The 13211-nt window shown below is 37.0% G+C and overlaps 1 protein-coding gene across 1 annotated transcript; it reads right to left on the reverse strand.

Annotated features, from left to right (window-relative positions):
* Positions 1–5926: 5926 nt before the first annotated feature.
* Positions 5927–11545, reverse strand: SPP1 (secreted phosphoprotein 1). The gene is made up of 6 exons (XM_036764349.1): positions 11492–11545; positions 11336–11377; positions 9787–9867; positions 9092–9133; positions 7852–8112; positions 5927–6500 (listed from the first exon to the last, which is right to left on the reverse strand). Exons 1-6 carry the CDS (start codon positions 11543–11545, stop codon positions 6036–6038), a joined length of 945 nt encoding a protein of 314 aa, XP_036620244.1. The 3' UTR covers positions 5927–6035.
* Between the last annotated feature and the right edge of the window lie 1666 nt (positions 11546–13211).

Here is a 13211-nt window from a genome sequence, read left to right on the forward strand (position 1 = left end):
TTGAAAATCCATATTTTGCCTTGGAGCATGATACTCAGTTTTGCTGGGTAGGTGATTCTAGGTTTTAATCCTAGCTCCATTGACCTCCGGAATATTGTATTCCAAGCCCTTTGATCTCTTAATGTAGAGGCTGCCGGATCTTGGGTTATTCTGATTGGGTTTCCACAATACTCAAATTGTTTCTTTCTGGCTGCTTGCAGTATTTTCTCCTTGATCTGGGAGCTCTGGAATTTGGAGACAATATTCCTGGGAGATTTCTTTTTGGGATCTATTTGAGGAGGTGATCGATGGATTTTTTTCAATTTCTATTTTGCCCTGTGGCTCTAGAATATCAGGGCAGTTCTCCTTGATAATTTCTTGAAAGATGATATCTAGGCTCTTTTTTTGATCATGGCTTTCAGGTAGTCCAATAATTTTTAAACTATCTCTCCTGGATCTATTTTCCAAGTCAGTGGTTTTTCCAATGAGATATTTCACATTATCTTTCATTTTTTCATTCCTTTGGTTCTGTTTTGTAATATCTTGATTTCTCATAAAATCACTAGCTTCCACTTGCTCCAATCTAATTTTTAAAGTAGTATTTTCTTCAGTGGTCTTTTGGACCTCCTTTTCCATTTGGCTAATTCTGCCTTTCAAGGCATTCTCCTCCTCATTAGCTTTTTGGAGCTCTTTTGCCATTTGAGTTAGTCTATTTTTTAAGGTGTTGTTTTCTTCAGTGTATTTTTTGGTATTTTTTTGGGTCTCCTTTAGCAAGTCATTGACTTGTTTTTCATGGTTTTCTCACATCCTTCTCATTTCTCTTCCCAATTTTTCCTCTACTTCTCTAACTTGCTTTTCCAAATCCTTTTTGAGCTCTTCCATGGCCTGGGACCAGTTCATGTTTTTCTTGGAGGCTGTTGGTGTAGGCTCTTGCACTTTATTGACTTCTTTAGGCTGTATGTTTTGCTTTTCTTTGTCAGCAAAGAAAGAATGCAAAGTCTGAGACTGAATCTTGGTGCGTTTTCGCTGCCTGGCCATATTCCCAGCCAACTAACTTGACCTTTGAGTTTTTCAGTGGGGTATGACTGCTTGTAGACTACAGAGTTCTATGTTCCATGTTTGGGGGGGAGGTGCCAGCTCTGCCACACCAGCACTGCTCCTTCCCCAACCCCCAACCTGGACTGGGCTTAGATCTTCAGCAGGCTGTGCACTCCTGCTCTGATCCGCCACTTAATTCCTCCCACCAGGTGGGCCTGGGGCCGGAAGTAACAACAACTGTAGCTGCCCCACCTCCGCTGCCCCCCCGGGCTGGAAGCCGAACCAGGAACTCCTTCTACTCCCGCAGCTTTTCCCACTAACCTTCTCTGTAGTCTTTGGTGTTTGTGGGTTAAGGAGTCTGGTAACTGCTACAGCTCACTGATTCAGGGCACTAGGGCCCCCTCCGCCTGGCTTCTGGTCTGGATGGTCCACGCTGTTCAGGCTGGGTTCTGCTCCACTCCGTTCCCAGCTCCCAGCTCCCAGGTCCTTGTGGGATAGACCTCACCCAGAGACCATCCAGGCTGTCCTGGGCTGCAGCCCTGCTTCCCTCTGCTGTTTTGTGGGTTCTGCAGTTCTAGAATTGGTTCAGAGCCATTTTTTATAGGTTTTTGGAGGAACTCGGTACGGAGCTCACGCTAGTTCCTGCTTACCAGCTGCCATCTTGGCTCTGCCCCTCCTTTTTATTTTTTTAAAACAAATTCCTTAGATTCTTTCACAGAAACAGCTTTAATTGACTCAAGGAGGTGTTTTAACACTGTTCACATAGTTCTAATGGATTGATTCCATCAAGAAGAGTTCTTTCCTAACAAAGTAAGTACTTTTAAGTGGGTAGGATAATTAATGGAACCCTGACCATGATGAAGAATTAAAAAGAAAATGATTTCTGTCTTGGTATATAAAATAAACTGAAATTGAGATGAAACTGTCCCCTTTACAACTTGCCCTCATGAACACAGTTAATAACTACCTATCTATTATCATCCATAAGAACAGCCACCCAAAATTATTTAAAGAAAAAGAGACACAATTGATAAAGAAAGCCTCAGGTTCAGAAAGGGGCCCCATGTGCCAAAGCTTCTTTGGCCAGTGACTTAATGCCTAAGCTACCTTGATGGAAGGTTTTATTGACCATCTTGCAAGAAGGCATTTTCCCATAGAAATAATGTTATAAGTTGGTTAAACTTATACTTTTCCTGAAATAAATGTGACCATGAGAAACCATTGATGGACCCACAGGATTGTGCTATTTCCTGTTCTGTATCCATCTAGATGGTTTGGAACAGGTTAAGTCCTGAGGAACCTCTCTGCTGAGAGACAGGTTAGGTTCCAAGTTCTTTTATTTATTAACTCTCTTTTACTCATTAATCCCTAGCCCAATGCCTCAGGGGCAAATTAACTTAGAGCAAATTAATTCATTTCATGTCTAAGTTTTCCCTAAAAAGGAAGGGTCAAAAGGTACTCAGTGTACTATATAAATCAGATATGGTACAGGCAATTTATTCCTATATACAAAAGAAATGCAAAACATGAGAATCATAACATGCATCAACAGAAAGACTGAAACCAGGATTCCTTAACAATTTCTAACTACTGCTACAGTTGACAGGGAGACAGATAGTTAAACCTTATCAGAACATAAAGTAGTTTTCAGGACTTCACTGCACCTTGACTCTGCATTGTCCAAACGATTCCCAGTACACATTTGCTGGTAAAGCTTGGATGAATGGTCCTGTTGGTAGCCATACTCTTCAAAAGCACTAGAGTAGTAGCTAAGGACTTTTCCCTTCTATTCTGGTGGGATCTAGAACCCCAGAGACCTCTTGAACTTACAAGGTTACCTCTAAGCCTAGACATATCCATTTCAGGATAACAATAATAGTAATAGCAATAATAGTTAACATTTATAAAGAGCCTACTATGTGCCAGGCATTGTGCTAAGTGTTTTACAATCATCTCATTTGATCCTCACAACGAACCTGTGAGGCAGGAACTATTATTATCCCCACTTTACAAATGAGGAAACTGAAGCAAACAGGTTAAATGACTTTCCCAGGATGACACAGCTAGTAAGCAACTGAAGGTAGATTTGAATTCAGGTCTTCCTGACTCCAGGCCTGGCACTCTCTCCACTGAGCCAACAGTATGAATGATTAATCATATAAAATCAGGAAAGAACAAATACAAAAGAAGAAAAAAGTAACCAGGGATCTAGGTGTAAACTCCTTTATTTCAGTCCCCTACACTTGTTGCCTTATGAGTATGGTCAATATTATACTCAGAGAAAGGCCTCCGACCATGCTTAGAGAAGGCTACCATCAGACACAAATGTGTGTACATATATACATGTATGTATACATATGTGTACATATGTAAATATCTGTATACACATAAACATTTGTGTATGCACACATATATGTAGAACCAGAAGATGCATATTTCTATTTATCAGTTCTTTCTCTGGATTTGGATAGCATCTTCCTTCACAGGTCCTTTGTAGTTGATTTAAGTATTTATAATACTCAAAATGACTTAGTTATTCAAAGTTGTTCTTAGAAAAATATTGCTGTTACTGTGTACAATGTTTTCTTGGTTGATGTAGAATGCTCATTTCACTCTTCATTATTTCATGGACAATATTCTTTTTTTTTTTAGCAGTGCTTATAAGGATCAAAGACTGGGACCTATTCCAATAGCAGCCTTCCTGTTGCATGAGTCCCTAAGAGGACCATTGTTACTTCTTAGGAAACACTAGGGAATTCCTTGAAGATATAGAGAAAATTAAGGATAAAAAGTGGAGGGAGCAGTGGGAAACCATGATCGGTTTTGTAGCAAGAGATAGGATAGGTCAAAGTGTGTCAATTACTCATTGTTCAGTCTCCCCATGACTCCAAATCATGTTGCCGGGTGAAATGTGGGGAGGGAGAAGAGGAGCAAATATATCTGTATTAGGTCAATAACTTACTACTTTACCTCTACAAACTGTCCTGTTTATAAAGCTACAAGAAGTTATTCATTACATAACTGTTGAAATGAAAATATGGAAGTTAAATTGGAGAAATTTTGAACATTGGAGAGAATTTTGAGCATCTTGACAAGTATTCTTATTTTCAGCCACTTGATTTTTATTCTTTTTTTTTTTTTTTTTTTGCAGGGGAGAAGGCAGGGCAATTGAGGTTAAGTGACTTGCCCAAGGTCACAGAGCTAGTAAGTGTGTCAAAGTGTCTGAGGTTGGATTTGAACTCAGGTCCTCCTGACTCCAGGGCCAGTGCTCTATTCACTGCACCACCTAGCTACCCCTTGATTTTTATTCTTATCTTAAACAACTTGAGTCCTTGGGCAAGTAAGGAATAAGTAGTTGTGTAGTACCAAGCAGTTGTACCAGGCGCTATGCTAAGCACTTTACAAATATTATCTCATTTGATCCTCACAATAACCCGGGGAAGTAAGTGCTGTTATTCTCCCCATTTCATAGTTGAGGAAACTTCAGCAAACAGAAATCAAGTGACTTCCCCAAGGTCAGACAGCTATTAGTGTCTGAGGTTGGATTTGAATTCAGGTCTTCTTGATTCCAGGTCCAGTTTTCTATTCCCTAAGCCTTAGCTACTCCAAGTCTTTCAATCATTCTCTGCCTCCACTATTTAGATTTACAAGGGATATTAGAGATCACTTAGTCAAACCCCAGTCATCTTCCAGATGAGGAAACTGAGACTTGGAGAGATTAAGTAACTTGACCAAAGGGACTATTAATAAGCAGCAGAGCCAAGATTCAAATACTGGATCCAAAATCCAGTGGTTTTCCCACTATACCAGACTACTCTAAAATTTCCTCATCTATGCACTGACATCTGCTCTTCCTACTTTGCAAAGTAGTTTTGAGACTCAAATGACATAATATTTGTGAAAGTAGTTTTAAAGATAAAAATTAATAAATAAAAATGAGAAATTGCACAAATGAAAATTACTATGTATTACACATGGGAATTCTAATTATAATATTTATGTTACTATTGAAGAACAGTAGGATTTAATACAACCAGGACTTCATTGACCAATGGGCAGAACCAGGGACTTGTCTTCTGCTCTACCCTATGGATAAGCATTCCCTACCCTATCCCCTACCCCTGACCATTTTTCCCATCTTGTTCAGGGACTGAACATCAAATCAATATTACCATTGCTACTCTAAAGGATACAGTAATCTTGACAATCTACTGTATTGTGGCTCTACTAAAAATCTACAAGATTCTGAGTTGTAGGCTGCCCTGATTGAAGCTACATTCCACTTTCTCTCCTACCCATCTAATCATGTGCCTACTACCCTTTTGGTTTCTTTATCCAATTCTTTTCTTCTATTCCCCATTCTTGTATTATTAACAAACTACCCTTGACAATAACCTGTTTCCTGCCCCTGGAACTTATTTTGTATATATTTTTTATCTAATTTTCTATGCACATGTTGGTTTTCCCCAATAGAATGTTCATTCCTTGAGGACAGAGGATATTTCATTTTTGTCTGTGCTGGGCACATAGCAGGGCTCAGTAAGTGCTTGTGGAATCATTATTCCTTAATCACATTCAATATACAAAAAAGTATTTACTCTCATTTTATCTAAGGATTTTTTCTAACATTTTATTTAAAATTAAATCACAACAAAATATACATTGATTAAAAAACCCAAAATGTACAGTTTCATAAAGGTAATAGTTCACTGATATATGCATAAAACAATTTCTTCTGCCTTTATATATTCTCTTCAAAACAGAAAAAATAAACACTAATGTCCTTTTCAGCTAAGAAATGGAAATGAAAACTACAAACTTTCATTAACCTGGTGGTTACCACTTAACTACAACTAGAAATCAAACCCATTATGTTTCCAAATGCACATACAGACATATTTACCTGGAAATCTTAGAAATAGTTATCAACTATTCTCCTCTCCCCTCCCCCCAGCCATACTGCAATACTTTTATTTTTCTGTCCTTTCTAAAAGCCCAGTTGAGATTTCCTACCCCTATTAGTGGATTTCAGAAAATGCATTATCAACTTCGTGGAAAGAATGAAGCTTCAGATGTTTGGTATTTTCAACACTCTTGGGGTCATTGACTAGGTGGACTTCTTGGCTGTGAGATTCTTGGCTGATTTTGTTAACTTGTCGTTTAAGAAATTCTTGGCTGTCTTTGTCAGCTTCTCGACTGTGAAATTCTTCGCTGACCTTGTCATTTTCTTGACTGCCATGTGAGTCACTTTGCTGCTGGCTGTCATAGTTATTCCGTTCAAGTTGATAGCTTTTCAATTGCTCATAACTCTGGGCTTCTACACTGTATTCATCTGGGTGGCTGGCTTCATTACTCTCCTTGCCATTGCTGTTCCGAGAGGAAGCTTTAGGAAGGTTTTGTGAGAGAGGGAACACCTTGTGTGTCTTTTCAGACTCATAGCTTTCCATTTGGGATGTAAGATCCTCTTCTGTAATATCATGCACCTGTGTCAAAACAATAAAGAAAGAAGATTTCAAGGAATTATTTTCTTCAGTGAGCTTTTGTACCACCTTGTCCATTTGGCCAATTCTGCTTTTTAAGAGCTATTTTCTGCAGTCAATTTTTGTGCCTTAGAAAGATTTCAAAGTACACCTGCATATGAGTCTATCAATCAGTAGTCTGATATGAGCTAAAAACTGCCCAGGATAGAAAGACAAAAATAAAATAGTTTCTCCTCTTCTGATTCTCTGGACTTTCTCTACTGCACCACAGTAGCCTCCTAATGCTGGAACTTCACTCTATCTTGGTACTTCTCATATTGATAGTACTCAGGGCCCCTGCAGCCCCTTCCTCTGGTTGGCCATTTCCTTCTAGAACCTCCATTTTAAGGAAAGCACCCACGCCAGCCATACCTCTCCAGGCTCCACTCCTGTCTCTAAGGAACTTTGCCTAGAATGCCCCTAAGTGGGTAGCTTCCTCTCTCCCAACCTTCTTCAGCAAAACCTTTACATGATACTTTCCCCTGTTATAACATAAGCTCCTTGAGCGAAAGGACTGACCTTCTTTCTATTTGTATTTGTATTCCCAGCTCTTAGCACAGTACCTTGGCACATAGCAAGTGCATAATAAACGCTTGTTGTCTTGACTTGCCCTCAAGGACTTCACATTTCATCAGAGGAGACAACAGACCCATATATAAGTATATACCAAAGAAATACAAAATTATGTTCAGGGGGAGGGATATACTGGCAGTCCTTGGGGAATCAGAAAAGCTTCATGTAGAAAGTGGCACTGAGCTTCAAGAGAAACTAGGGATTCCAAGAGAGAATTTAAGAAGGAATGAATTTCTGCCACAGGAGACTGTATGAAGGAAACCATACAATGACACGGGCCAGGGAATGTTGTATGTGAAGGACAGCAATGAGGCCAGTTTGACTTGATCATTTAGTGTGTGAAGAGAAGTGGTGTAAACCATTTTAAAACCATGCATAGCTCAACTTGGAAGAATTGATTAATTTTAGATGAAATATATGTTTACATAGCTATTCTATTTTTAGACTTTTTTGAACTTAAGCTTTTTTTTTACATGATTGCCATACTCTAGAGACTTTTCTCCCAAGAAAGTGTAGATGGAATAAGAGATTTGATTGGGACCATTTGGAACCATGATTTTTAAGTAAAAAGTACAGTGTTAGAAAAGGAAAAGTATAGTAAGTTATATGGATTTTTCAAAAGCATTAAATAAAACATTTTAAATAATAATTTTCATATTGGATATTGCTTTCATTCATTTCTTATTTCTTAAAAGGGAGGCTTTTTCATAACCATCTAAAAATTTTTGTCAAGAGAAGTTACCTGTTCTGATGATCTGTAGGGTGCCCCCAATTTTGACTTCAATCCATAGGCCACACTATCTCCTCTGCCTCCATTGTCACCTCTTGTTGGTCCATCAGGTAGAAAAGCTACTGTTGTTGGGGTATCAGTAGGAAAATCAGTGACCACTTCATCAGATTCATCTGAATCATCAGAATCACTGCTTTTATGTTCATCATCTCCATCTTCGATGTCATCATCATCAATATCATCTGGGCTTTCATCAGAGCTTCTTGGGAGAGTCTAAAAGTCAATAGAGGTTTTCTTTTTTTAAAAAAATTTAAAGATCTACACAAATGCTAGCTATTAAACTCAATCTGAAAATTCACATCATAAAATATTCTTTTTCCAAAATGCCCCACAGTTTGTCAATTTTGTAAATAAATTATTTTGGTACACTCACTACTTTATTAGTTTGGATAATTGAAATTTGACTGAATGCATGTGTAGATATATTCCCGTTTCTAACTATCATCTGAATCAGCCAGTTTATATCCATAAATGAGAAAATGTGCAACTATGCATTTGTACTGACATTTCTGTTTTCATTCCAATGGCTTATTTAGCTTCCTTCTCAGGAGCTCTCAGTACATCAGAATGATGGCATTAAAAAAAAGTTAATATGTCATTGTGATCAATGACATAATTGCATCATTTGACCCAAACGTTGCTTTGATGTGCCAATAGCCCTATGAAGGCTGCGGCTATTTTAGGAACAATAAAATTGGAAATGAAAATATCAATATAGACAAAAATATTAACTTGGTCATTGTTCAAAGGCATTAATTTGTCACTTGATGAACATGAGATCATGTGTGTTCCTAGTACTTCAAACAAAGTTTTTAAGCCTGGTGTTAATGAATCTTTAAGTACTAAATAGCTAGGAAATATAGTAATTCCTTATTGATGGTCCTTTTTGGAATTATGGGATCTGATTTTACTGGTCAAGTTTGAAATGCAGTTTTCAGTCAAGACTGTCTAAACACTGAGCTTTTATGCTAGACTTTTATTGCCAACTCCAGCATAAATCCCTCATTATCATCCCTTGTAATAGCACAAAGTGCTCCTATTTATATAGCACTTTAAGGTTTTACCAAGTACTTAACAAATAAATCTAGGGGGAATTACTAGCTCAGTCTTATCGGGAGAAAGAAGTTTCATAATTTTTTTTACACCTGTTGATTTCCCTGTGTTGGAAAAAGTCTTGGAGGTGAGAACTAACCTCTTGTAAGTCTTCTGTGCTTTCTTCAGAGGACACTGAATTCTGAAAAGGAAAAAGGTCAAAATGAGTTGATTATCTCTTTCTGACTTTGGCATTCAAATGAAAATCTTTGTTCATCAACATGAAAATGACACATTTTGTATAATATAACACATCAGGACATCCATATAATTTACCCATATACAATATAGTGGTTTTTTTTTAAATTAGACCTGTGACTTCATTCATATAGAGGATTCCAAGTAAGGAAACTTCATCTACCAATGAAAATTGCTAAATATTCTGTATCTTACTGCCTTGGGGAGGTGGCTGAAGGAATACTGGTTTAATATACTCAAATACTTTGCACAGTGGTGCCTTCCCCTCTGAGCATATTTTGTATCTACTCTATCTATATATCTATATACACACATACATAATGCTTATATGTTTTTATATGTGTATACATATATTTAGTTATTTATATGCATGTTTTGTCCCCTGTTAAAATGTAACTTCGAGGGCAGGGATTGTTTTTTATTTTTCTTTGTATCCCATGTACTTAGTACAGTGTCTGACACATAGAAAGGACTTAATAGATGCCTATAGATTGATTAGTTAGGACGATGAGTAGATATGTGGGTTTATTTACACATGTATACACAGAAATGAACACTTGAATTATGTGTTTAATCATAAAAAAAATTTAAAAATACCTGTGTGGCCAATAATGTTTCCTTCTGGGAAGGGTCAACATTCAGCCATGTTGCCACAAAGTCCGGATGTTTGCTATAAAGCTGTAAGAAAAACATGTATGTCTGTCATTATTAAAAGGGAAACAGATGCACCTGCAAGTGATGTTATATGAATTAGAGAGCTTTAACAAGATGAAATGCATATGAATAAAGACATAATTATCTAAGAATCCTGTTACCCTTGCATCTTCCCTTCAAGAATTTTTTTGTAATAGCTCCTTCTTTGCTAAATATTCCAATTCACTGACTCTTCTGTCAAAGTTCAACTAAAGGCAGAGATAACCTTAAATAACTGTCTACTTTCCACATTACCAAATATGTCAGTGAAATTACATTTGCTCTGTGCCTAACATTTATATGGAAAATTATGAGGATTGTGATAGGGATGGTGGTGGTGATGATGACAGGAGGAAGAACTTTAAGTTTGTTCATTCATATCCTGAATATCATTCCTAACACCCAAGTACTTGTTACTACTTTGAATTTGTGTTGACCTCTGACTTCTTATTCAAATCAAGAGACCTCGTTAGGATGCCTCCTTGCTTTATTTTATGGTTTCTGGAAATGATAACCTTCTCTGGATAGAATAGAGGGGTTATCTTCTCTAAAAATACCAACTTTCCTATTTCATTATGATGACAAGGCATTTTGCACTCATAAATGAATTAGGAAAAAGCAACTTGTCAAAAATCCTGCTGGTTCCTTCATTAAGCAACAGTTGCAGTGATACCTGATAACTCAACTTTGGCCCCTACTCTATCTGAAATTTTACTTTGTGTCCTATAGGATTAGTTCCCAGGCACAAGGCTTGTTTGCTGTTGGACACGGTTTTATCTAGGAGACCAGGTACAATTAAGGTGCTATCAAACCAATAGTAGAATATGTATGATTTGGTCTGATGCCTATTTTCTTTTTCAGAAAATGTGATTTGAAATCAGCTGACAAGCACAATAGACATGATATAAATATGCCTTGCTTGGACAATGGACTCAGTAGCAAATATCTAAGGAGATAAGATCTGTGCTTTTGTCCATACATCTGATCTTATAGACTAATGTCAAAAATGTATTTTAAATTCTACTTTCTACTAGGGAGATCGAACAATGGATTGAACTACTAATAAAACAGTATCTTGGCTCACAAAAGGCATTTCTAACAGAAAGGATTCATGAGTTATTGTGGCTTTTAAAAAGGCCTAGTTTTAACTTCACAAAGGAAAAATGATATATTCTTAAACAGATGGTAAACTCCTCATCCAGGTTTTGAGTGTAATATGGTAAGGGACCTGACTATATTTCATCTTTATTCTGTATCCAAACAGTGCTGTTGCGGTGCTAGGCCCAAAGCAGGCTTTGTAAAAGGTAAAAGCTAATGAATGAATAAGCCCAAATTAATGGGAAAAAATTTGTTACCATTTGGTGAGCAGGTATAATTGTAACAGATCTTTTCCACAGTGAATTTTGTAAAAGTTGACATAAGTAAACAAAAAAGATTTTAAAAGAAAACTCACCGGCTTTTCTTCTGAGCTACCAGAATGGATCTGCTGCTTTACCTTTGAAGCAAGAAAGATGAAAAGAAATTACAGTATGACTGTATTCTAGCACAGGCAGAATCTACACAGTTTATTCAGGTTTAGTAATGTAATTGAAGTGTAATATTTACTTACAGGCAATGCAGAGACAATGCCAAGTAAGCAGAAGCAAATCACTGCAGTCTTCATGGTGGATTCTTCCTCAGTCTTTCCAATGATACCTTGTAATACCAATTTAATCACAGTGATTCTATATTCTGGAGGTTTTTTCCTTTCCATTAATATTTTTTTTAATTTTCCCTATTGAGTTGAAATCTGAAAAGGAGTTCTAAAGCCCTATGCCACTACTTTTTTCCATTCCTGACAGCCAAAAGGGAATTTAAAAAACTGAGTCATCCAACACTGAAAAAGCATGGGTACATTTTACAATTCTATAATAGTTCTAATTTCTACTCTAGACTCATTCTTAGCTGGTATCATTAGATAATAATTTAAACTTAACATGAATAGGATTCAGTGCCAACCATATATGTAGTACATATCTTTTTCTAGGAATAAGACCAGCCAAAAAATTGAATTAGCTTTTATAATCTTTTCAGCTTGCATTTTAAAATAACATAACTAAATTTTTATTTAAAAAAAAACATTTGGAGTGTTTTAGCCTAGTTCTAAAATGTGATGAGCTTTTGTGGGAGAAAAATAACCCATAAATTTAGAATAGCTTCATCTAATCACCCAAGTGGAAATTTTAAGAAGCAAAGTGGAGAAACAAGCAAACAAAAATCTAATTACCTGAGCGGGAGTCTGGGCTGGAAGGTTGCAGTTAGCAAGAAGATTGTTCAGGTCTTCTTCAGGTTCAGAGGCTCCTTCCTCTCCTCTTCACACTGTTCACTTGTTGTGACCTCCTCGAATTTAAATGCTGTCCCAGATCTTCTCAGCCAATCACCAAGCGCTGGAGAAAAATGTCATGAGGTTTGTGCCACTGTGCCTCCCACCTTCTCCCACACTTTCCTCCTGGTTTTGTGGTTTTATAAAGCAAACACAAACTACCCTATAGTTAAAACATTACTTACATACTCTGTTATTTCCTAGCAGTTTCCTCTTAAGGTTTAACACATCATTATATAAGAGACTCAATGGTAGGTGTATGTAAAATAAACAATATAAAAGCAAAGAAGACTAGTTTCTGGAAATGTTTAGTTTATAACTTAGCTATTGGGACAACATAGCATTTCATCATAATAAGCCAGCAACAAATGATAGATAAGATGAATGAATTTTTGTTTCTTGCAGAGTAAGTTAAAGCTTGAGATCAGAAAGTAGAAAGTGGGTTATATTGGAGTCAAGGGATCTGGTTTCCAATACTGGCTTTTCTACTTACTACCTGAATCACCTCAAACAAGCCTCTTAATCTCATCTGGCCCAAGTGGTAGGAGGAAAGACAATGGGCTTGGAGTTAGAAGATTTGGGGTTGAATCTTGGTTCTGCCACTTAGTAGCAGCAGCAAATCACTAAACTTATCTCAGCCTTAGCTACCTAACAAAATAGATAGTAATACTATCCATTAGCACATTCTATCGTACACAGAGGAGGCTTTGAACACAATATGAACACATGAATGCAAGCTCATTATGGACAATATCTCAGAATACTGAAATTGGACAGACACGCCAAGAACCTACAACTGTCTCTTCTGTAATTAAGAGCCATTCTATACTCTAAGATAAGCACTAACTTAACAGTAAAACAGGCACATGTTTTGTACACACATGTATATGTACATACACAACACATACATGTATACATGTGTGGATATACACATGTGCATTATGTATGCTGTATTATGTATATTGTG

This window comes from Trichosurus vulpecula, chromosome 6, assembly GCF_011100635.1.
Source record: "Trichosurus vulpecula isolate mTriVul1 chromosome 6, mTriVul1.pri, whole genome shotgun sequence".
In the NCBI taxonomy this organism is placed as follows: domain Eukaryota; kingdom Metazoa; phylum Chordata; class Mammalia; order Diprotodontia; family Phalangeridae; genus Trichosurus; species Trichosurus vulpecula.